At 63.4% G+C, this 22,517-nt stretch overlaps 1 protein-coding gene across 1 annotated transcript; it reads right to left on the bottom strand.

Moving 5' to 3' along the window:
- Nucleotides 1–3,004: 3,004 nt before the first annotated feature.
- On the bottom strand, nt 3,005–20,602 carry THBS2 (thrombospondin 2). The gene is made up of 22 exons (XM_070417318.1): nt 20,450–20,602; nt 18,436–18,508; nt 17,618–18,171; nt 15,753–15,837; nt 15,146–15,342; nt 14,613–14,753; nt 14,355–14,451; nt 13,969–14,139; nt 13,681–13,857; nt 12,890–13,063; nt 12,247–12,374; nt 12,014–12,169; nt 11,348–11,566; nt 10,688–10,795; nt 9,833–9,992; nt 8,994–9,112; nt 7,976–8,210; nt 7,624–7,851; nt 6,968–7,239; nt 6,460–6,557; nt 5,837–5,976; nt 3,005–4,849 (listed from the first exon to the last, which is right to left on the bottom strand). Exons 2-22 carry the CDS (start codon nt 18,485–18,487, stop codon nt 4,842–4,844), a joined length of 3,519 nt encoding a protein of 1,172 aa, XP_070273419.1. The 5' UTR covers nt 18,488–18,508; nt 20,450–20,602; the 3' UTR covers nt 3,005–4,841.
- Nucleotides 20,603–22,517: the final 1,915 nt, after the last annotated feature.

Here is a 22,517-nt window from a genome sequence, read left to right as displayed (position 1 = left end):
CGAGCAGCCTGGCGAGGGAGGGTCGTGGGAGCTTCCGGAGACTGGCTCCACTTTAATGCAATTAGCTCAGGAATGACGACGTGAGCGTTGGAGAATCTTTAAAAATCCCCTTTCGGCCAAGAGACTACTTATCTCACAGGAGAGGCCCTCCGGCCGGCCAAGAGCAGCAGGCGCTGCTTATTCTAGAAAGAATGCGTCGTGTGGAGCTGGGATCCTCCGCGTATCTTTAGTGCCCGTTCGTCTCGCAGAACCGCTGGTCCAGCCGCTGCAGGGCGTCCGTTCCGGCCGGAGCAGCCTGCTGGGGGAGTCGGAAAGCAGGGCTCAGCCCCGCAGGGCGGCTTGGGGTGTCGTGTGGGATTTGTAAGCAGTTCGCTCTCACTGTCGTGTGTGTGATGGGGACACATACATCAGTGACATCAAGCCCTCCCCGTCCTGGCTCTCACCCTCCTTCGAGCAGCAGGTCCCCCCCCAGGAACTCGGGGACCCTCTGCGGCAACAGGCTCTGTCGCTCCAGGGCGTCCGCAGGCCCAACCGGAAATGCTCCCTCGCTGAGCCTCGCGGGAGACTCTTCTCGGCTGTGCGTTCGCCTTTGGGGAGACAGCACGGCAGGAACCCAACGAGACGGGAGGGGCCAGTCCTGTCACGTCCGAGGCGACAGAACTTCCTCGTGTGAAAATGCCAGTGCTGTCCATGTGCCTGTGGATGGACACCTAACGTTCCCCACCTCGCGTTGTGGCAAGTCTCGCTGCTCAGGAGAAGCGCCTGTCTGAGTCGCTCTCCCGCATCCTCCTGGGCACCCGCCTGGCGTGGGATCTCGGCGTCAGGCGTCCCCACGTGTAGCTGTCGGAGGAAACATCCAACAGTTCCCCACGGCGGCCGCCCCCCCCCCCACGCCCCACAGCAACCCGCTCCACACCCTCGCTGACACGCGTGTCCCAGTGGGTGTGAGGTGCTGCCGCTGCATCTGTTTCCCTGGCAACTGATGATGTCGAGGTGTCTCCGTGTGCTCATTGGCCGTTGGTGTCTCTTCTTGAAGAGTGTTGGTTTAAATCCGTGGCCCATTTTCTAAAATGGAGTTTTCTGCCTTTTTGTTGGGTCGTCTGAGTGAGTTCTGTATTCCGGACACCAGGCCCCTAGCGGGTACGAGCCTCGTCAATACTTTGGTAATTGGTCATTTGTCTTCGCTTTCTTGATAACGTCCTTTGGTGCATAGATTATTTTTTCATTTTGAGAGAGTCCCGTTTATCTACTGTTTCTTTTGTGGCTCGTGCTTTTCGTGTCACATTCAAGAACCCAGGGTCCAGTCCAGGGTCGTGAAGATCGGCCTGTGCTTTTCCTGGGTTTGGTGGTTTTGCTCTTACATTCAGGTGGCTACTCATTTTAAGCTACTTTGTTTATAGTGTGAAGAGGGGTCAGCGTTGCACGTGGAAAGAGAACGGGGGTGTGCGTTTGTTTCTGGACTCGCTGTCTTATGGTCTGTAGGGCTGTCCTGCTGCCAGCACCACAGTCCAAACACTGTCGCTTTGGGGAAGCTGTGAAATCAGGAAGGGTGAGCCGTCCAAATGTTTTCGTTTCTTAGTACTTGGGCTTTTTAGCGCCCTTTGACCCCTGTGAGCCTGAGGCCCTCGTCCGTTTCTGTGCGAGGCCGGTGGGATCTGATGGAAGCCGCGAGGAGCGGGAGGCGGGTGCCCCGGGAGCCGCCTCCCTCCACAGCTCTCCGTCTCACAGGAGCGCGCTCCACCTTCGTTTCTTCCAGCAAAGCTTCACGTTTTCCTTTGTGGGGTCTTTACTGCTCTGGTGGGAGTTATTTCTAGGCATTTGCTCATGTTGGATGCTGCGGTAAATGGACTGTTCTCTTACTGCCCCTCCCGTCACTCACGGGAGGTGTCTGACACACAGCTGACCTTTCCTGTCCGTCTTGTCATCTGCAACTTTGCCGACCCCCTACTTTTCAACTCTATTGAGACATAACTGACATGCAACACTGTGAGCCTCAGGGTTACGCCATTTTCAATCCCAGGAAGATACGACGCGAGAAAGGAGCTTGGGAATTAGAAAGAAATCACCTGTACAGCCCTTTGGACCAGAGGCTGGCACCGCAGCTGTCAGTGTGACCTTCCGTTCCAGCAGCACTAATCCCCGGAGGGTGGCCAGCCCGGTGCTGCTGGGGCGCTGCTGGCAGAGCCCGGGGCCACACCCGCCCCCCGGACGGAGCCCCAAAGCCAAACCTCCCGTCACCATTCGCCCCCTTTAGCCTTTTCTACACCCTCCCCTCTGGTAACCCACACGGTCTGTGTCTGCGTTTTTGTCTGTTCACTTGTCTTGTTTGCTCGTTGCTGCTTTCAGGTTCATGTTCACATGTGAGTGACCCAAGGGGGGTCTCAACCTTCCTGTTGGACGTGTTCCACGTAACGCTGCTCCCCGGCCGTCTCTGCATCTGCGACAGCCGCTCTCCATCTCTGATGGCTGAGTGGGTTCCCACTGTGCACGGGTGCCGCATGTTACAATGCAGTGTGTTCCTGAAACCACATAAAAAGAAAAATAATTCCATCTTTTTAAATAGGAAAAATCGTGTGTTCTGTTCCAACCAAGGATGACTAGACGATTTCACAGGCAGGAAACTAAATCCCCGGAACGTGTGTGCATGACAAACAACTGGAAAGTAAATAGTCCCTAAACTAAGCGCAGTCAACGCTTGATTGCGCCAGCATCTCCCCTCTTTCTACCGTTTCCCCCCAAAATCTCCCCTTTGGTTGCTCAGTTCTCTGCAGCCAGACTGCTCTTCAGCCTGAAGCCACAGCACAGCCAGGCCCTCGGGCACACGCAAGGCTGGGCCAGGCCGCCTCCTGGGACCTATGGCGTGTTCGTGGCTCGGGGAGGGGGCGACGGTAAACCTGTTGGGGTGTCCCCTCCCCCCCCCCCCGGGAGGAAACTCTTCTTTTTAAAAAAGGGAGAGAGATCCGTTTCTATAAAACCTTTTTACAGTTTATTTTCTGTTGTTCATCTTTAAAGTATAAAAATGAGGTTCTAGCTAAATGCAGGGTTTCAGTGGTGAAGTGTTGACCGTGTGAACAAATAAATAAATATTTACAGTCTTTGGCAAAACAAGCAAAGTCTCATCAATCTGTACGAGAAGATTGTTTAAAAAAACATAAATAATTTACAAAAAAATGTGGTACATTCTAATCACATCATCATCGCACACAGCTGCGTCCTTCGGCCACACCCTCCCCGCCTCAGTCACGTCCGTCACCCTGTTGTCGTGGGAACAGAAGTCCACAAAAAAGTAAAAAAGTGCAGCAGAGTACAGAAAACCAACCTCAGAGAGAGCAGCAAACTGACTTTATCAGATGAGATGGGGGCGTGAAGGCAAACGCTCAGGTTCTCTGGACTTGACCTCGAAATGAAATGTTAACAGAAGGGAAGGATCTGCCCGTCGGACGAGACCAGCTCCTCTGATGAGGCCCCCCCCGTCGGAAAGGTCATGCGGCTGAAAGCACAGATGGACCCGACCCTCACACAGGACAGGACGGGGGAGGGCGCATGGACGTCACCGGCAACAGCATAGATTAAGGTTCCACACTAAACGCTCATCACCATTTGTTTATTCTGCCGCATTTTACAGCACGCGTGGTCTGACAACATAAATTATCGAGCCCCGTGTCTTGACAGGAAGATCTGCTGTAACCGCCTTTGTCTCACGTGCTGGTCAGGTGCTTCTGGACCTCGCACGCCCTCCGTGAGCCCTGACAGATGTCAGGTGAGTCCCTGGAGGAACTGCCTTCTGTCTCCTTCAATAAATACGGGCACAGCGTGTGTCACTGGAGCCTCAATGAAACGCGTCACCCGGTCGGGTGCAGGCGACGGCCGTGGCTTCAGAGCCCTGACTGGGAGTCGGGCGCCGGCGGGCACTGCCCGTCTCTGCCTGCCTGGCCTCGGGGCAGAGGTGGGAGAGAAGCCGGGTGAGCACTCGGGTCAGACGCGGGCTGGTGGCGACCGGTGAGCTCTCCGAGTCCTCGACAGCTCGAGCAGCCCCGTGAGGGCCCCACCAGGCCCCACCCGGCCCGTGTGCCAGCCAGTGGGCAGGGTGTTCCCTCCTGGGCAGACCCCATCTCTCTCTGCCGAGGGGGCTGCCACTGTAGGAAAGATTAGGGGAGGGGTTTGCGTTGCCCGGCCACGCCCCACTTCAGACGTGAGGGAGCCTCTTCCTGTGGGAGCTAATGTGACGCGAGCGTGGACAGCGCCACAGGAGCAGCGGCAGCTGGGCACGAGGCCTGAGTGACGGTGACGCCTCACGCACAGCGTGCCCTCAGCTCCGTGTGCACATACAGTCAGCAGTCACGCTTTACACGCACAGCGTGCCCTCAGCTCCGAGTGCACACACGGTCGGCAGTCACGCTTTCCACGCACAGCGTCCCCTCAGCTCCGAGTGCACACACGGGCGGCAGTCACGCTTTCCACGCACAGCGTGCCCTCAGCTCCAAGTGCACACACGGTCGGCAGTCACGCTTTCCACGCACAGCGTCCCCTCAGCTCCGAGTGCACACACGGGCGGCAGTCACGCTTTCCACGCACAAACAAGAAGCAACGCCACGGCAGCCGTCACACCACGGCAAGTCTCGTGTGCCGTCTACTGCTTCCTGGCGGGCTGGGCGTCCCTCTTCGGGGCCCGTTGGCATCTGCCCCCTGGAGGCACTTGGGCTTGGGGTTGAAGGAGGTGAAGAGCCGCTCGAAGTTAAGGTCAAGGTCAGAGACGCTGCCGGAGAGAGAAGCCGGGACCAGGATGCTGAGGGGTCTGGTAACAGCATCTACAGTGCGTGCGGGACACGCGCGAGTCGGGGTCACACATCTAGAAAAACAGTCAGCGGTTAGGACGGGGCATCTGTCTCATCCCATTTTCTTTGACCTACAGCCTAAAATGCCATTATTTTAATTTAAAAAAAGGACATCCCTGCCCCACCGGCGTGGCTCGGGTTGAGCATCGACCTATGACCCAGGAGGTCATGGTTCGATTCCGGTCAGGGCACAGGCCCGGGTTGCGGGCTCGATCCCCAGTGTGGAGCCTGCAGGAGGCAGCCGACCCGTGATTCTCTCTCATCATGGATGTTTCTATCTCTTCCTCTCCCTTCCTCTCTGACATCAGTAAAAGTGTATTTTTTTAAAAGAGACGTCCACATGTGGCTGGATGATGCGCGATGCAGACCTGAGGGAGGGAGGGAGGAGCAAATGTCCAGAACGGCCACTCGCTCAGGACAAGGACACTGCGCCGGAGGCAGGAGGTGCATCGGCACCGAGCCCTCCTCTCGGCCCCCACGTCTTTGTCACGTGTGGTCTGAGCAGCAGCTCTGAGCCTCACTTGCCTCGTTGCACAAGCAGTATTTTCTGTCTACGTGAAGGTGTTAGGCCTGGGGGAGCCAGGTTCCCTCCAGGTCTGTAATCTGAGCAAATGCACTTGAGAGAGAGAGCTGAGCCTCCTCCCTGCCTCCCCTCCACTCCCTCCCTCCCTGCCTCCTCCCTCTCCCTCCCTACTTCCTTCTCCCCCTCTCTCTCTCTCCCCCCCCCTCTCTCTCTCTCCCCCTCCCACAAGGGCAGTGCTGTAAAGTCCCATTAGGGGCCTGGAGGTCTAGGAAGCGCTGGGCGTGTGGTGGGTGCCGTGGACGGGTGGGGCTGAGCATTTGCTAAGTGTGTGGCCTCCCACATTCAACTTCAACCATCACAGCAGCTCAAGCTGAGCAAACCCGCACCTGCCAGGGCCAAGCCCTCGCTCAGGCCGCAGCCTCGAGACCCACCGCACAGGTGTGCCGCCCGCCTCCGGCCTGGACGCCGCCGCACCCACCTCTGCACTCGTACTTGAGGTCCGAGAAATAGACCATTTCTTGAGAGAAGACGAACAGGCCCAGCCGCCCACCCGCGTAGGTTTGGTCGTAGATGGGTCCCGAGTCTGCCATGACCTGCTTCCCTTCGTGCACCAAGACCCTGCGGGCGGGGCGGGGGGTGGGGGGCGGCGTGAACTCTGGGGGGGCTCCTGGGAGGAAACTGCTTGCTTCCCACGCCCCTTTCCTTCCCTTCTTCCCCCACTCACTGCCCCAGCCAGAGCGCGGGATTTGCCCGACTCTGCCTTTCAGAGCCAAGAACAGTCGGAACAGTGAGCAGCATGTCCTTCCGTCCCTCAGGAGCGGCTCACCTTATGTAACCCGTCCGGGGCCTGGGGCTGGGGGCGGGGGGGCTCACTGTATGTAGCCCGTACGGGGCCTGGGGCTGGGGGCGGGGGGGCTCACTGTATGTAGCCCGTCCGGGGCCTGGGTCGGGGGGCAGGGGGCTCACCGTATGTAGCCCGTACGGGGCCTGGGGCTGGGGGCGGGGGGGCTCACTGTATGTAGCCCGTCCGGGGCCTGGGACTGGGGGGGGCTCACTGTATGTAGCCCGTACGGGGCCTGGGGCTGGGGGCGGGGGGCTCACCGTATGTAGCCCGTCCGGGGCCTGTGTGTCAGGTGCCACCTGTAGGCGGTGTAGTCCTTCCAGCCAATGTTTTTGGGGTCGTGCCACAGCGTCCGCACCTGAGGGAACGTTCCCCGAGTCCTGAGCGCAGCCACAACAACAAATGGGAACGGGGGGCGTTGCTCTGCATACCAGCCCCGTGACCCCGTCCACGGAGTAAGCTCCAGGGCGGATGGAGAGCCACCGACAGGGACCGGGACGTTCAGTGCTAAGAGCACAGCCCTGAGCCGGGTCACGGGTCCAGGTTCTGGACCCTCCGCACCCTGAGCCGGGACCCTGGGAGAAGCACCTACTTTTCAACCATCTCCCCGTCTAATTGGCCAGAGAATCGCCCGTCATGTTTGCAAAAGTACCAGCTCGGTGCCTTTAATCAGGGGGAGACTCGATAAAGGGGGGTAACATGCTGGTCACTGAGTTAAAAAGCACAAAAGAGAAGGTGGGTGTCCCCAGGGTGGGCTGGCCCCCTCACCTGCCCCGCCGTGTTCCCCGTGTGCCACAGCGCGTTCCGCAGGTGCTCGCCGGTGCCCGTGGTGGAGTTGACCACCTTGAGGGACACGCCCGAGTAGCCGTAGGCGCGGGTGGGCTGGTCCTCCCAGTAGGTCTGGGTCACCTGCTTCCACATCACCACGTAGAAGCGGCTGCTGGACTGGTAGCCGAAGACGAAGCCGGCGTAGTCATCGTCCCGGTCCGTGTTCACGTAGAAGGTGCCGCTGAAGTCCACGGACCCGAACTCGTCGAAGCCTGCGCGAGGGTCAGGGCCGGGCGGTCAGAGCAGCCCTCGGGCGCCCGGCCAGCCCTTGGCCGCGCGGAGCTCTGGGCCGCTCGGCTGTGCCCGCCCTCACCCGGGTTCTGTCCCTGGGTGTGAACACGCGAAGAGGGGTTCATCTTTGCAGATCCGACCTACGGAGCCAGCAGAGCCACACGCACTGCGTTAGGTGACGGTGTGTGACTCAAGGTCATAAAATAAAAGGGCAAATGGCTTCCTAAAAGCCTTTCAGAGACGAGGGCGAGGCAAGTGCCAGCTCTGAGCAGAGGTGGTTACAGCCATGGGGACGGGCTACCGAGGACCCCCGAGTCCCCTGTGGCTGTGGGGAGCAGCCGTGGGCACGGCGGCCGGAGGCTCACCCACGGCGATGCCGGGGTCCGAGTTGGCCGTCTGCACCAGCTCCTTGCCCTGGTGGCGGATGACCCAGTTGGGGTCGATCTGCGTGGTGCCCTTGGGGTCCAGGTGCACCATCTGGAAGTTCCTGAAGTCGGTCTCGCTGATGGCGCTGTTCTCGGGACACACGTCGTCGATGTCGGGGACGCTGTCGTTGTCGAAGTCGTCCTTGCAGGCGTCGCCCCGCCCGTCACCTGCCAGGAGGACGAGATGAGCAGGGTCAGGAGGGGCCACGCCGGCCGCGCCCGCGGCCTCGGGAGCTCGGCTCTCGGCCCTGGAGCTGGTGGGCGGGCACGGCCGAGGCACTGTCACACCTACCGTCCGCGTCCTCCTGGTCGGGGTTGAAGACCAGCCGGCAGTTGTCACGGTCGTCGGGCACCCCGTCGTTGTCGTCGTCCGAGTCGCAGGCGTCGCCGCGGCCGTCGCTGTCGTGGTCGGCCTGGTTGGCGTTGGAGACGTAGGGGCAGTTGTCCTGGTTGTTCTGGTGGCCGTCCTCGTCGATGTCCTCGTTGTCGTCACACTGGTCCCCCACCAGGTCGTTGTCCACGTCGACCTGGGCACCGAGCACCCGCCGTGAGCGGGGTCTCCCCCTCGTCCCCTGGGAGCGGCTCCCCGAGATCACAGCCCGGCAGGACCCGGTCTCCATCCCTGCTCCCTCCGCGGGGCCTCTCCCGTAGGGAGACGGGAAACTGTCCAGAATCAGGCCCTTTCTGACATCGTCCGTGGTTGCACACAGGTTTACGGTTCGTATGGAAAATAATACGATGATTAATAAATAATAATGCAAGAATAGCCCCGGCCGGTTTGTCTCAGTGGTTAGAGTGCCGGCCCATGGACCGAAGGGTCGCGGGTCCGATTCCTGGTCAAGGGCACGTACCTCAGTTGTGGGTTTACTCCTCGCCCCCCGTCGGGGCCCATGGGGGAGGCAACCAGTAGATGTGTCTCTCTCACGTCAGTGTTTCTCTCTCTCTCTCTCCCTTCCACTCTCTAAAAATCAATGGGAGAATATCCTTGGGTGAGGGTTAAAGTAATAACGATGATACTATTGCAAGAATGGCCTCGGCTCCGTGGACTCACAGCTGAAGCCCACAGCTGCCCGCCCTGCATCCTGTGAACAACATACACGTTCTCACGCGTCTCCCGAGGCGAAGCCTCTGTCCGTGCAGCCGTGGCCACCGAGACGCCAGGGCCGAGCGTGGCGGTCAGTTCAGCACGTGTTCCCGTGTCGTGCTGCGGCCGAGCTCATGGACACTCAGGAGGACGTACGTACGTTTATGTCTGAGACTGAAAGGCCCGGCCCCCCGCCCCCGCTCCCTGACGCCCGCCGGCCGCCCACCTGGTCGGGGTTGTGCACCAGGGGGCAGTTGTCGCAGTGGTCGCCCACGCCGTCGCCATCCGTGTCCCTCTGGTCCGTGTTGTAGACGTAGGGGCAGTTGTCGCGCTCGTTGAAGACGTCTGCGGGGGGAGAGGGCGCGGTCCCGTTTAGCAAAAGCACTGAGCTCCCTCCCGTCACGGAGCCTGACAGCCAGGCTCCCGCTGGACAGAGGGGTGGTGAGTGAGGAGTTGACTGGCTGCGTGGACGCGCCTGTGTGACATTTCCCGTTAACTTTCAGATTTCACCCCCGGTGGCCACTGGCTGTGCCCGGTCAGCTCTGAGTCCACGGTGCTATTCCCCGAATAGCCACTCAGGACACGCGCCCTAGGTGCCCGGGCGAGCAGCTGAGGCTCCGAGGCCCTGGCATCCGTCCCCACGTGAGTGGGAAAGTAATGGGCACAGATGCGGGTTTTCGGGTGCCACCTTCGCCCAAGAAACCTGAAAACAGATCACGAAGTCCATCAAGACCGGAGCCGTGAAGAGACAGGTTCCCAGGGGACCACGGTGTCACCCTCAGTGAGGAGGCAGCAAACACCCCAAACCAGGAGCCCAGGAAGAGTGTGAGGCATGCCTGGGGGGAGGGGGGAGGGGGGAGGGTCACCCAGGTGCAGGGCGGCAGGAAAGGACTCGGGGCTGCGACCCGTCCACGGCCCGGGAACGACAGGCGGACGAGAACAGCTCAGAGGGGCGCCTCCTCGCGCCTCAGCCCGTGGGGCGAGCTGAGCGGATCCAGCAAACTGGACAGAAGTTTGCCAACCTCACACTGAGCCTCAGACACGCCCGTGCGGACGCGCACTGACCGTCGCCGTCGATGTCCACGGAGCAGGCGTCGCCCTCGCCGTTGTGGTCGGTGTCGATCTGGGCGGGGTTGTGCACCTGCGGGCAGTTGTCGCAGCGGTCCCCCACCTCGTCCTTGTCGTAGTCGAACTGGCGCGGGTTGAAGAGGAGCTGGCAGTTGTCCTGCAGGGACAGTGGGGGAGGAACTAGGGAAATAGCCCAGCAGACACACCGTCCAGCAGAGGTCAGAGGTCGGGGCCATTGTGTCCGCACGGGCGTGGCCAACCCAGCACACTCCTGACCTCAGATCGCTTCCTACTTATATGTGCACCCGCCTCTCTTGAACATTTTGAGGTTTTCTAGCGCAGAGATGACAGCATACGCTTCCTGGTGAAGGCAGGTGCGTAAATACAAGTGAATGAATGAATGAATGAATGAATGAATAGATGAATGAATGAATGAACGGGTGAGTCCGCGGGCCGACAGAAGGCAGATGCAGCAAAGCTGTGAGTGAAAATTGCGTCGTCTACCCTGCAGGTCCCGGTTCGGTGTGGCTGTAACTCCTTTATGATTCGCTACAGTTCTCTCAGGAAAGGGAGGCGCCTGCACATGGCCCCAGGGCACGTGTGTCGCTGTATCTGCCACAGCCCCACCCACCACTGCGCCACCCACGAAAAGCTAGTGAAGCTGTTAGCAGCGCTTCTAGCCGAGCGCCCAGCAGCTCCAGGCTCTGCCGGTCACTGCTGTGGTGAAGGACCAGCCTTCCCGTCGGTGCCTGGGTGACGCAAGCGGGAGCCCCATCACGACAATTCACAGCAGCTGTTTCGTGGGAGGCTCATCCCTGACCCCTCTGCTCGGACCCCAGCGGCCCCTCCCACCTTCTCGTCGCTGACGCCATCGTTGTCATCGTCGTCGTCACAGGCGTCACCGATGCCGTCCTTGTCGAAGTCTTCTTGCCCCGAGTTGGGCAGCAGGGGGCAGTTGTCCTGGGACCAGAGGAAGCACACGTATGACCCCCCGGCCCTTCCTCCACGTGGGCAGCCACAGCTGAGGACCGAGATGGAGCCTTATATCTGTCGGCCTCGCGGGAGGGCTGCCCTGGAGACCACGTCACCACCCCTAGGAGTCGAGACCACAGACACCGTGTCCTGAGCCCAGGACCCCATGAAGCTGCCAAACGCCCGAGGAGGGATGGCTGCTCCGAGAAAATGTGGACGCGGACGGAGCCCCACTGTTCCTCTCCCTCCCGTGAGCGTCAGCTCGCCCACCAGGAGCCCACAGCGCCTACGGCATCACGCCCGGGCCACCCAAGCCTCAGGCTCAAGTCACTGCCCTGGGTCACTCTTCCCAGAGGCAGGGACGTGCGCAACACGTCACAGATCACATGTCAAGGCCGAGCTGTGCGGACACAGAGGGAGGGGACCAAGTGCCCAGAGAGGGTCGGCAGCACAGCCTGCGTTTCTGACGCCCACCAGATAGGTGGCCCGGCCGCACCCTAACCCCGTTAGAGACCCTGGGGCTGCGCCCCGCGCGCTCACCTTGATGCAGTGGTCGGTGGCGTTGGTGGCACAGACCAGGTTCTTGTTGGGCCAGCCGTCCAGGTCCGAGTCCTCCCCGCAGATGAGCCCGTCGCCCGCGTAGCCCGTCTGGCACTCGCACTTGTACATGGGGTCACTGAAGTGGCCCAGGTAGATGCACTCGGCATGCCGGTGGCAGCGGTGGGTCTTGTCCTGGCACGGGTTCTCGGGCTCGCACACCTGGAGGACGGCCACACTGGTGGGGACCCTGGGACCCCAGCCCCACCCGCACGGGCTCCAGGCCGCATGCTCAGGGCTGCGCGGACCTTCCCAGGCGGGTCTCCCTAGGGGTGCCTCCGAGGGACAGTCGCTGGGACTCTGCTCCTTCAGGAGCCGCCTGGAGGCACCTGTGTCCCCACCGAGCGCTGCCGACACCTGTCGGAGCCACAGGCGACCGCGGAAGCTGCTGATTCAGGAAAAGCTGAGAGTGTCCTCGTGGATCCTGTGGCCACAGCTGAGCTCTGCCCCCACGTGGTCGGCTCTCGAGGGCCGACAGCGGATGTGGGTCCGTCTTGCCTGCTCTCCCCAGACGCTGCCCTTCTTCTCCCATCTCCACCCTCCGCCTCCCCAGATCCCGCTGACTGTTTGAAAGACCGAGCCACACAAAGGGCCGCGCCCACTGCTCACCTGCTTTTCCGTCTGCGCGGCCTCCAGGCCGACCCCGAAGGGCTGGGTGCCCTTGTAGCGAGGCGGGCAGGGCAGGCAGTGGAACCCGGGGTCGGTGTTGACGCAGCGCTGGGACTTGCTGCTCGTGGAGAAGCAGACGTCGGTGACCAGGGCGCACTGTGGGGACAAGCAGGGGTGAGCCGCCCCGCCCCGCCTCTGAGGCGCCCCCTGCCCTGCCCGGGGTGGGCACCCACCTCGTCCAGGTCCTCGCAGTGGGTCCCGTTGCCCAGGAAACCCACTGGGCAGGAGCCGCAGGACCAGGAGCCGTCAGGGAAGCTGCTGCACTGGGCGCCCGGGAAGCAGGGGTTGGACAGGCAGCCATCTGCGTGGGGAGCACACGGTCAGGGCTGCGGGTGGGGCAGCCGCTGGAACCGGGCCCAAGAGCGACTCGGACGCTCACTGCGCCCTGGGGGTCCCCTGGGCAGGTCAGCACCGCAGTCTGGTTGTAGGGAAACTAAGGGAGGGACGCACGTGCTGGAGACGGGCACGTGAGGTGGGGGTGACGCACAAGGTGGGGGTGACGCACACGGCGGGGGGTGGGGGACGGAGGGGCGCCTCTGCCCGGAGCGCACGGCTGGGCTGTGAAGCTGGGGGTTCACGTGTCACCACAGGCTGTTGTGCACCCTGTGCAGCCTCGTGCACGGCTCTGCTTTCACGGAAATGCAGAAGCGCGGGGGGACCTAACGCGGTGGGCACAGGTGCCTGTGTGCCTGTCGATGTTCTGTTTTCTATTTCCTCCCTTCCATCAGAATGAAAGCCAGTGGTCACTTCAAAGACGATTGTGGCCGCGGGGACAGCGTGGTGCCTCGCGATCCTCCGAGCGTCCCGCGCACGCACCTACGGGGCAGCTCCGCTTGTTGCACATCTGCTGCTCCGTGCGGTCGCCCACGCAGGCCTTCCCCCCGTGCTGGGGCTCCGGGCTGTTGCAGACGCGCGTCCGCTCACGGATGCCGCCGGCGCAGGTGACGGAGCAGGCCGACCACGGGGACCAGGGGCTCCAGCGGCCGTCGACTGCGGGGAGAGCGGGGACAGCGTCAGCCGGGGTGCCCTGCAGGCCGGGCGGGGAAGCCGGGATACGGTCTCCACGCGGCAGCATTTGGTGAGAAGCCCTTGGGTGACTGAGGTCGGGCCACGGAGCCGAGGGTCTCGGTTGTAGTTTCCTCTCGGAAGAGAAATCGCAGCCCCTTCGGAGTAGAGGTGACGGGGCTGCAGGGACCTCGGTCACGTGGGGAGAGGTGGTGTGACCTTGAGGTTCAGTGTTCACGGCCCCTTCCCATCACCCCACTCCCTTCTCTGGGTGACAGGACACCCAGGACTCAGGCTCCCGGAGGAGGTCCTGCTGCTGGGACCCACATTCTCTCGTCCTGGACTTGTGGCCGGTTGTGTCCGGCACCTCGTTCTGGGCGCCTGCTGTGCCTGTTCTGGTTCTGGTCCCCTTGGTGCAGGTTAATGTGACTTCCCTGCGCTGGCGCAGACGAGGGCAGCGCCCAGCCCGGGTGCTGGGATTGACGCCCAGGGCTGCCTCCGAGCCAGCCAGCAAGGGGACCGGGCAGCTTCCACCTTTGCCAAGCCCTGGTCCCAGCTGCCCCCACGCACCCGCCCCCCCCCCCCCGCCTCATCCCACTCACTTGGACACGGGGCTCCCTGGCAGCCTTTCGTCTCGCGGCCACTGCCTTTGCAGCCCTTGCCCCCCATCTGGGGCACCGGCGAGTTGCAGAGACGGATCCGCGTGATGTTGCCGACCCCACAGGTCGCGGAGCAGGAGGACCAGGGCGACCAGTGGCTCCAGCCGCCGTCCTGCCGGACTAGCACACGAGGGGGCGTGGGCGTCAGCAGCAGCCTGGAGGGGGAGGGGACAGGCCGGTGCCTCCCGGACCCCACCCCTCGGAGCAGACCCCCGGAACCCGGCGACTCACTGCGGTGGTCGCACTTGCCCAGGCTGCAGGCCCGCGTCTGGATGGAGGGCCCCAGGCAGGTGTTGCTGGTGACGTCGCAGGACCTTCCTCTCTGCTGGGTGCCGGGCCCACAGGTGACGGAGCACTGGGTCCACTCGGCCCACGGGGACCAGCCCTCCTCACCGTCGGCCGCTGGGAGGGAAACGGGCCGGTCACGCCTCCCCCGGTGATGGCGCAGGAGGGACCGGCCGGGACAGAAGCCCTCGGTCCTCATTCAAGGCCTTGCAGACGCTTGCTGATCACGGGGCAGCGGGGTGGACAGCGGGTGAAGCGCCCCTGGGCACGCGCGGTCTGGGCCTCCCCCCCCTCCCCCCCGAGCAGAGGACAGCGAGGCCGCCCGTACTCACAGTGGAAGCAGGACGGGCAGCAGTCCCCCTCCAGCAGCAACGGGTTGGCGCAGGTCACCGGCGGGCAGGAGATTTGGTGGCAGACGGTTTTAAATTTCTGCGAGGAAAGAGAGGCGTTCATGTAGCCACCTCTGCTCCCCCACACCCACTCTCGCTCCCCCACGCCCGACGGCCCGCCAAGGCCGGCTGCCCGGCCAGTGCCAGGGGCTGAGGAGCGGAGGCAGGGTCCTCGCCCGGAGCGCAGGCTGCGGGCCTCACCTTGCAGGTGCATTTGGTGCAGCTGTCCACCACCCAGGTCTCGTTTTCCGCGAAGAACCGGCCGTCCTGCCAGCACGCGGACACGTTCCTGGTCTTCGGGGGGCCCCCGATGAGCTCCCAGAGGAACTGGTTGTCGTTGGACTGGAAATCAGGGCGGGTTTAAGGACAGACAGGAACCCCCGGTGGCCGTGCTCCCTGGGAAAGACGTGCCTCCCACAGCTCTGCGGGCCCAGAGGGAGCCAGGTGGGCAGAGCGACTCGCTGAGACGTGCACCATGGAGGGCACGGGTGTGTGAACTGCACAACGCACAGGCCGCTCACACCTCGCGGTGTCACTTCACCTGACAAGTGCTCACTGCTGGCTGCCTGAGCGTGTTCCCACCCACCCCACGCTCCTGGTGGAAAATTCCAGAAGGTCTCCTCGGTCTTGGTGTGCCCACTCCCTCGACCCCCACGGACCACCCACCCTGGGCAGTCAGGACGGGCTGGGCCCTCAGCCGTGCGTGCAGGGCGCTGTGCCTGGGCCGCACCCACCACTTTCTGGAGGCTCTCGTGCAGCTGGTTGACGACGACGCGCAGCCCCGACAGCTCGCTGGCCATGCTGCCCAGCTCCTCGCAGGAGCGCTCGCACACGCCCGGCCACTGCCCCGCGCTCAGGCCCACGTACGCCGTGGTGACCGCCGGGCTCAGGTGCAGCGTCTCCGTGTTCTCGCTGATGGCGTTGGCCTCCGCTGCGGGGAGTGACGGAGAGCCTGGTCGGAACCACGTGGGCACAGCCCCCGGCCCCGCATTTAGCGGGAGGACCGTCCGCTCCTGACCCCCTCGGACTCAGCGCTGAGCCCGCCCGGCAGGGGGACAGAGGTCGGACGGTCCTGGGGACCCGCACGGGCCAGGGTCTGCGCCTCCGTGTGGGCACCGAGTCCTGTTCCCAGGACATTCCTGACTCGGGCACACGTTCTGACAGCTCGCGCCTCTTCCCCCACCGGAACTCCTCCTCTGCCGCTTGTCCTGGCTGCGCAGGATCGGTTTTCCTTGTCCTGCCCTGGGCTTCTCCTGCCCCGCCCCCCCCCCCCCCCCCCCCACACACACACGAGCAGAAACCCGCCCAAGACGGGGAGTGTGTTGTTCAGAACACACCTACCTCCCTGGCTTTGCGGACAGCCTTTCCTGCTGAGAACATCTTCCACCGAATCTTCAAACACTAAGTAGACGTTCTGCAGCAACCCCTGCAGGTGCGACAAGGAGAAACACGGGGGATGGGCACACTCCACGCCAGGGAGGCCTCGCTACGTGGACAAAAAGAAGACTCGAGGTCTCCTGCCGTGGGGGTGTCTGTGCTGCACGCTCGGCCCTGGCAGGTCCCCGTGGGAGCGGCTGGGGCATGACGGGCAGTGGAGTTTACAGAGGGAGGAGGGGGCACGGGAGCTGGGGACTGTCTCTGAGCTCAGCCTGAGGGGTGTCCTGGGCTGTGCTCTGCTGGCTGGGCCTCCGAGGAGACCAGCCGCTGCTCAATGTCCTGGGAACGTCTGGGGTCCAACCACAGGCACAGAAGGAGATGAGAGGAAGTGTCTCCCACAGCCTGGTGTTAAGTGCACGTCGGGCTGGGTCAGCTTCTGCCACGGGAGCTTTCGAACCCCAACCCTGACCCTGACCGTAACCCTGACCCCAACCCTAACCCTAACCCCAACCCTGACCCTGACCCTTACTCTGACCCTGACCCTAAACCCTAACCCCGACCCTAACCCTGACCCTTACTCTGACCCTTACCCTAAACCTAACCCTTACCCTTACCCTTACCCTGACCCTAACCCTGACCCTAACCCCAACCCGGACCCTGACCCTGACCCTTACCCTAAACCTAACCCATACCCTTACCCTTACCCTGACCCCTAACCCTAACCCTGACCCTGATCCTGATCCTGATCCTGACCCTGACCCTGATCCTGATCCTGATCCTAACCCTGACCCTGACCCTGATCCTTACTCTGAGCCTGATCCTAACCCTGACCCTGATCCTTACTCTGAGCCTGATCCTTACCCTGACCCTGATCCTTACTCTGAGCCTGATCCTAACCCTGACCCTGATCCTTACTCTGAGCCTGATCCTGACCCTGACCCTGACCCTGAACCTAACCCCAACCCTAACCCTGACCCTTACTCTGACCCTTACCCTGAACTTAACCCTTACCCTGACCCTAACCGTGACCCTGATCCTGACCCTGATTCTTACCCTGACCCTAACCCCAACCCTAACCCTGACCCTGACCCTGACCCTGACCCTGGCCACCAGAGATTAACTCAGCAACATCTGTAGGCCTTTTACTCAAATAACAGAGTTACAGGCACACTTATTTCCAGAGAACACAGGTGCCTGGGAGAGACCGGCGTGCTCAACCTCCTTCGTGGGTCCTTGCGCGCCTGTGGCTTTAAAAAGACCCTCTTCCTGAAGGCGTTTAACAAAGACCCCATGGTGTTCCTCCCCGCCTTTCCTTGGAGAAACAGCTGCTCATCCTCCTCCCCTCACAGCGGCACCGAGGCGGACGGGGGGCTCAGCACAGGGAAGCCAGCCTGGGTCCCGGAACGTTGGGCCGACCCCTCGATCACATGAGCCTCGTTCTGAACATCAGCGGCTGTTCGTGCAGGTGAGAAAATGCACCTGCAACACTCGCTCCGCCTGTTCCTGGCGTGTATGTGTGTGTGTGTGTGCGCACGCAGGTGTGGGCGTGGGTGTGCGTCATGTGAACGTGTGTGCAAGGACGTGGTGCTCGAGTGTGGTTGTGTGCACAGGTGTGCATGTGGGTGTGCAGGAGCACGTGTGTGACGTTTGTGGAAGTGGCTGTACATGTCTGTATGCCCACACATGCGCGGCTGTGTGTGGCCTGTGTGTGCACGTGTGTGTGTGTGTGTGCGTGTGCCTGACCTACTCCGACCCAGGCCTTGTACCAGGAGATGCCCCACCGCCAGCGCTCCCCCAGCTCTGCGGGCACCTGGCCGGCGCGTACGCACCCGGAAGTGGCTCTCCCGGGCGGAGCCTTTGGCCACGTACATCCTGCTCTTGTCCGTCCTCAGCTGCTCGTAGAAGGGCTCGTCCAGCGTGAAGCTGTCGATCAGGGCGCAGCCCACGTACAGGCTGAAGGTCTCGCCCGCCACCTGCACGGTGACATTCTTCCACTGGGCGTCGGCCAGGCCCACGTCCTCCAGGGACAGCACGTGCTGGGTGCCGTCCACCCAGTAGGTGAGGTCCAGCGTGTCGGCGGGGCCGTTGGAGACCAGCTCGAACTGCCTGTGCGCGCCGGGGCCCTCGAGGGCCAGCAGCGTGCCCCGCGACTTGCGGTCCTGCCGCAGGCTGGCCGTCAGGAAGAAGCCCTCCCTCTGCCGCATGAGCCGGGCGATCCGGCCCAGCTGGTCCGCGCTCACGGGCGGGATGTAGTCGAACCGCACGAAGCGGTAGGCCGGCACGCCGGGGTCGGGCCCCCGGAACTGCTTGGCCCCGATGGTCTTGCGGTTGATGTTGCTGATGCTGAAAAGGTCGAAGGCCGTGTCCTCGTCCTGGTCCCCGGCTGCCCAAGGGAGCGAGCGGGGTTACAGCCGCGGCGCTGGGCCCGGGCATCCTTACTCGGTGCCAGAAACGAACGAGGCCAGCGACACCCAGGTCCCCTTCCCTCCCCACGGGTGCAGTGCCTCCTGTAGAGCCTCAAAGGGGGTCCCCAAAACGGCTGGTCCCCTTGATGGGCCAGCATATCACCCACAACCTCCCTGTGTCCAGGCCCCCGCCCCTCCGGTGACCGCCATCCCCAGCGCAGGCTCCGGCCCCGCCCACTCACCTTGAGCTCCGCAGGAGGCCCAGAGGGCCGGCAGGACCAGCGCCCAGAACATCCCGCCTCGCGGCCGGGGCACCTGCAGACAGGAGAGCCGGTTAGTCACAGTACAGCCTCAGTGCGGGCTCGACTTCCTACTCAGATGACCATTGGCAAGAGGTCAGCGTTGTGGCAGGCCCCGTGCTGATCGCATTGGATGTTTGTGTTATAAATCGTCGTCATGAGCCAGGAGGGAAGTGCTCCTGCTCTCGTCTCCTGTACAGAGTCCTCGCCCCACCGCTGCTCCGGGTGCAGCCAGGACCTGACCGAGGAAGTCGGGTCTGGAGAAACGTCAGCGTGTGGACGTGACCCCACAGGCGTGTGGAAATCGCCAAGACAGCAAAGTTATGCACGACCGACTGAAACACAGTGCACACGAGTGCACACGCGTGAGAAATGAGCTTAGTGTGGGGCACCGTCACTACAGAAAACAAACCACACGCCTTGGACACGTTTCCCTCGCTGGCGCGGTTCCGCAGCCTGTTTTTCCGTTCGTTCTTGGGGATTGTCAGTTGGCCGCCTCAGCAGAGGCTGGGCCAGGAGTCAGGAGACCTGGCGGCTGCGGCAGCTGCAGTTAACCCCCGCTGGCCTCCCAGGTCCTGAGCCCGAGCCCTGGGGCCCGATTTCTCCCCAGGCAGGACCTCCGAGCGAGTTGGGGTGAAGGGTCTTGGTGCTGAAGGAGCCGCCTCTCCAGAAATGTTCGTCAGCGGCCCCGTCTCTCCGGGGGAGAGGCCCAGGGGACGGGACGCCTGCTTTACACCAGCAGCCCCGAGGAGTCACAGGAGAAGTGGGGGGCCCAGGGCTGGGGCGCCGGCGAGCCTCTCTGTGTGGGTCCCCATCTGCAGGGTGGGGAGTCGCCCTTTAACGTGCCCGCTGCCAGGTGTGTGCGAGGAGCGTGTGCACTGGGTCACTGAGCACAGCACCCACATGTGTTGGTCACACAGCCGCTCGCATCTGGACGCATGCCCGTGACCGCCCGGCACAGGGGCAGCGAGGGGTGTCAGCAGGCTCTCGGGAGGATTGGGGGACATGAGCAAACGCGTGTCCACGCTCCTCAGTGAGCTGCCAGTCAGTGGTCCACGCAGCAGCCCGAGGTGCCTCTGTCCCCTACAGACAGCGGGGGAGGCTGGCCCTGGCAAAGGCAGGCCCATCCAGAACGTAAACTACACTCTGGATGCCAGCTCCCCGAGTCCAGGCTTAAACGGTGAGCGAACTCTGTTCCGACCACGGACCCTGTGCTCCCTAAAGCAGAGGTGCGACCGTCTGTCTGTCTGTCTCTGCCACGTGCCACCTGGGGGCGAGGGTCTCATCTCGGGGATGGAGACAAGCACACCTGCGGGCACGGCCCGCCTCCCGCATCAGAGGAGCGATCCCAGCGGCTCGGCCAGGAGGCCTGAGAGCTGCCGCGGTCTCAGTCTCGTAAGAGTCTGTCTCTCCGCCCTCCCAGCAGGACTGACGTTCGGAGCGCGGCATCCCTGTCTGTGCGAGACCCAAGGCTGCGCTCCGGGGCCCTGGCCCCTGCCTCCGGCCACCCTGGCACTTGGCATGGACTCGCTCCGCGCCTTTCACCAGTGACTGGCCTTGGGAGCCTCCTCGGCGACCGGGCGTGCGCGGTCGGGGTCTGGGTTCTGAGTTGTTTTCCCTAATTCCTTCCCCGCAGCCCCCCCAGAGCAACCGCCTTCCTGGGCAGAGTCCTCCTCCTGCAGCGGAAACACTCGCAGGCGCCCGGCCCGGCAGGTACGGCCATGAAACCACGTCGGGCGGTGACGCAGGTGCCCAGGCAGAGGCCGGAGCGGCCGCGCCCCAGTCCCCCGTGGGTACAGACCGGGCGTGAGATGCGGCGGCTGGACCACGTCGCCACCTCCTCCAACTGTGAACCTACGTCCTGGTTTCCGTCTCCCTCAGAACTCAGCATTCTCCTCCGAAAACTAAATGAAACTAAACGACAATGAGACCGTTTGGTAAAGTGAAAAAGTCTTACCGGGAAGAGAAGAGGCCGCAGGGAGGGCTGATCGGCCGGGACGGCCGGGCTGGGGTGGGTGGGCGCTGGGCGGGGCGCGGATGGCCGGGCTGACGAGCAGGGGGCGCACTGGCCTCCGGGCAGCGGCTCTGCTTTATATGCTCCCGTCTCCGCTTAATTCATTCCCTCGAAGGAATGACATAATTCCTCCTCCCAGGGCCGCAGGGGAGGGGCCAGACGGGGAAACGGCTATAAATAAACCGCAGGAGCAGGAATGCCTCTCGCTCGCGTGCGTCCCCGTGGCCCGAAGCGGGGCTGGCCTTTCTCACCCGAAAGCAACGGGGCGAGGGCTGCCGAGTCCAGGGCGGGCGACGCCCTCACACGGACGAACTGATCATGAGCAAAGGCGACTATTGAACCCAGAGGCTCGCGGACAGGTTCTCGTGCTGCCGCGGCGACTGAGAGCAGGGTTGGGAGACTTACCTACGTCCGAATCCGACTTCCTTGGCTCAGTCCGAGCCCGGCCTCTCCGGCTGCCCAGACCCGACAGGCCCGCTCGCCCCACAGTGTCCCGGGCGTGAGTGACCGCCATCCACTCCCCCGGGTGCAACAGGCAGCCCGTGCGGTTGTGCAGAATAAACAGAGTGAAAACGGTGGCAGCAACCAGACTGCCTGCCATTCGCCAGAGCTCACATCCCAGGCTTGTGGGGGTGGGGGGGTCATCAGGGGGTCAGCTGCACGGGCTGGGTCTGCGAGGGGAAGGGGTGGGGCTCCGGGCGCCTCTGGGTGCCTGATGGGGGACACACGCACAGCAGACACACGCTGGGTCTGTGCGGGGTGGGGGATAGGGGGGCTCCGGGTGCCTGGGGGGACACACACAGCAGACACACGCTGGGTCTGTGCAGGGTGGGGGGTAGGGGGGCTCCGGGTGCCTGGGGGGACATGCACAGCAGACACACGCTGGGTCTGTGTGGGGGGGTGGAGGGGGGGCTCCGGGTGCCTGGGGGGACACGCACAGCAGACAGGGCCTGGGTCTGTGTGGGGTGGGGGGTAGGGGGGCTCCGGGTGCCTGGGGGGACACGCACAGTAGACAGGGCCTGGGTCTATGCGGGGTAGGGGGGGTGGAGGGGGGGCTCCGGGTGCCTGGGGGGACACGCGCAGCAGACAGGGCCTGGGTCTATGCGGGGGTGGGGGGGTGGAGGGGGGGCTCCGGGTGCCTGGGGGGACACGCGCAGCAGCAGCCGAGCTGCTGGTCTAGGCCGTGTGGAGCCTGTGTGAGGAGTTGGCGCTGCCCCGCCTGGAGCCTGGAACTGGGCCGCGGAGCTCGCTGAGGGGCCGGCTCCTGCCAGGGCCCGGCCGGTGGGTGGGAGGGGTGACGGGAGAGGAAGGTCTGTTCCTGTTCACGCTGCGGAACCACCTCCTGTGGGAGCCGTCAGCCTCCGTCTCGGGGACCATCGTGATCCCTGATCGTGGAGAGGAGAGCGCGCAGGCTACTGAGGCCAGAGCTGGCGATGAAGCCGCCAGAACAACCGCCGGACCTCAGGGCAGAGCAGGTGCTGCCTCCGGCCCGCGGGCGTGTGCGCCACTTCCCGGCGTGGCTGCTGGCGGGAGGGCCGGTCAGCTCACTGGCCCACAGGCCGGTTCTGTGGCTGAAGGTGGGGTTTGGGCGTCTCGGGGGCCAAAGGGGCAAGTGCAGGTCCCACCTGCGTCCATGTCACCCGCGCGCGCCTACGCGGAGCAGGGACTGAGCCAGCTGGGTCAGCACATGGGGGGGGGGGGGGGGGGATGTCCCAGGAGAGGCGCCGGGCGCCGAGGAAAGGGGGGCCCAGAGCAAAGCCAGCCCCGCCTGGAACTGGTCTGTGCGAGGGAGTCGGGCGGCCCGTGAGGCTGGTCCTGGGCCCTGCACAGAGGGACGGCCGGGGGGGGGGGGGGGGGGGGGGGGGCGGTCCATGGAACCACAGGGCAGAGTCGGGGGCGCCTGCGAAGTCCACAGGCTCGAGTGAAGCATCGGTTCAAGGGGGACAGTGGGTGTCAGAGGGGTGAGGGGGCCACAGGCAGGTCCGTGCTGGGGTGAACCACGTTCCCCCCG

This window comes from Myotis yumanensis, unplaced genomic scaffold, assembly GCF_028538775.1.
Source record: "Myotis yumanensis isolate MYYU_CA2020_CCGP unplaced genomic scaffold, mMyoYum1.0.hap1 SCAF_6, whole genome shotgun sequence".
Classification (NCBI taxonomy): domain Eukaryota; kingdom Metazoa; phylum Chordata; class Mammalia; order Chiroptera; family Vespertilionidae; genus Myotis; species Myotis yumanensis.
This window is presented reverse-complemented; position numbering and strand designations above follow the sequence as displayed.

Bases quoted from the DNA above. Each gene is read 5' to 3' on its own strand.
- THBS2 (XM_070417318.1), bottom strand. From the start codon at position 18,487: ATGTTCTGGGCGCTGGTCCTGCCGGCCCTCTGGGCCTCCTGCGGAGCT. The intron at 14,754-15,145 runs GTGGGTGCGGCC...CCTGATTTCCAG, and splicing joins ACGAGAGCCTCCAGAAAGTG to TCCAACGACAACCAGTTCCT. The intron at 8,211-8,993 runs GTGGGCGGCCGG...CTCGGTGCCCAG, and splicing joins TGGTGCACAACCCCGACCAG to GTCGACGTGGACAACGACCT.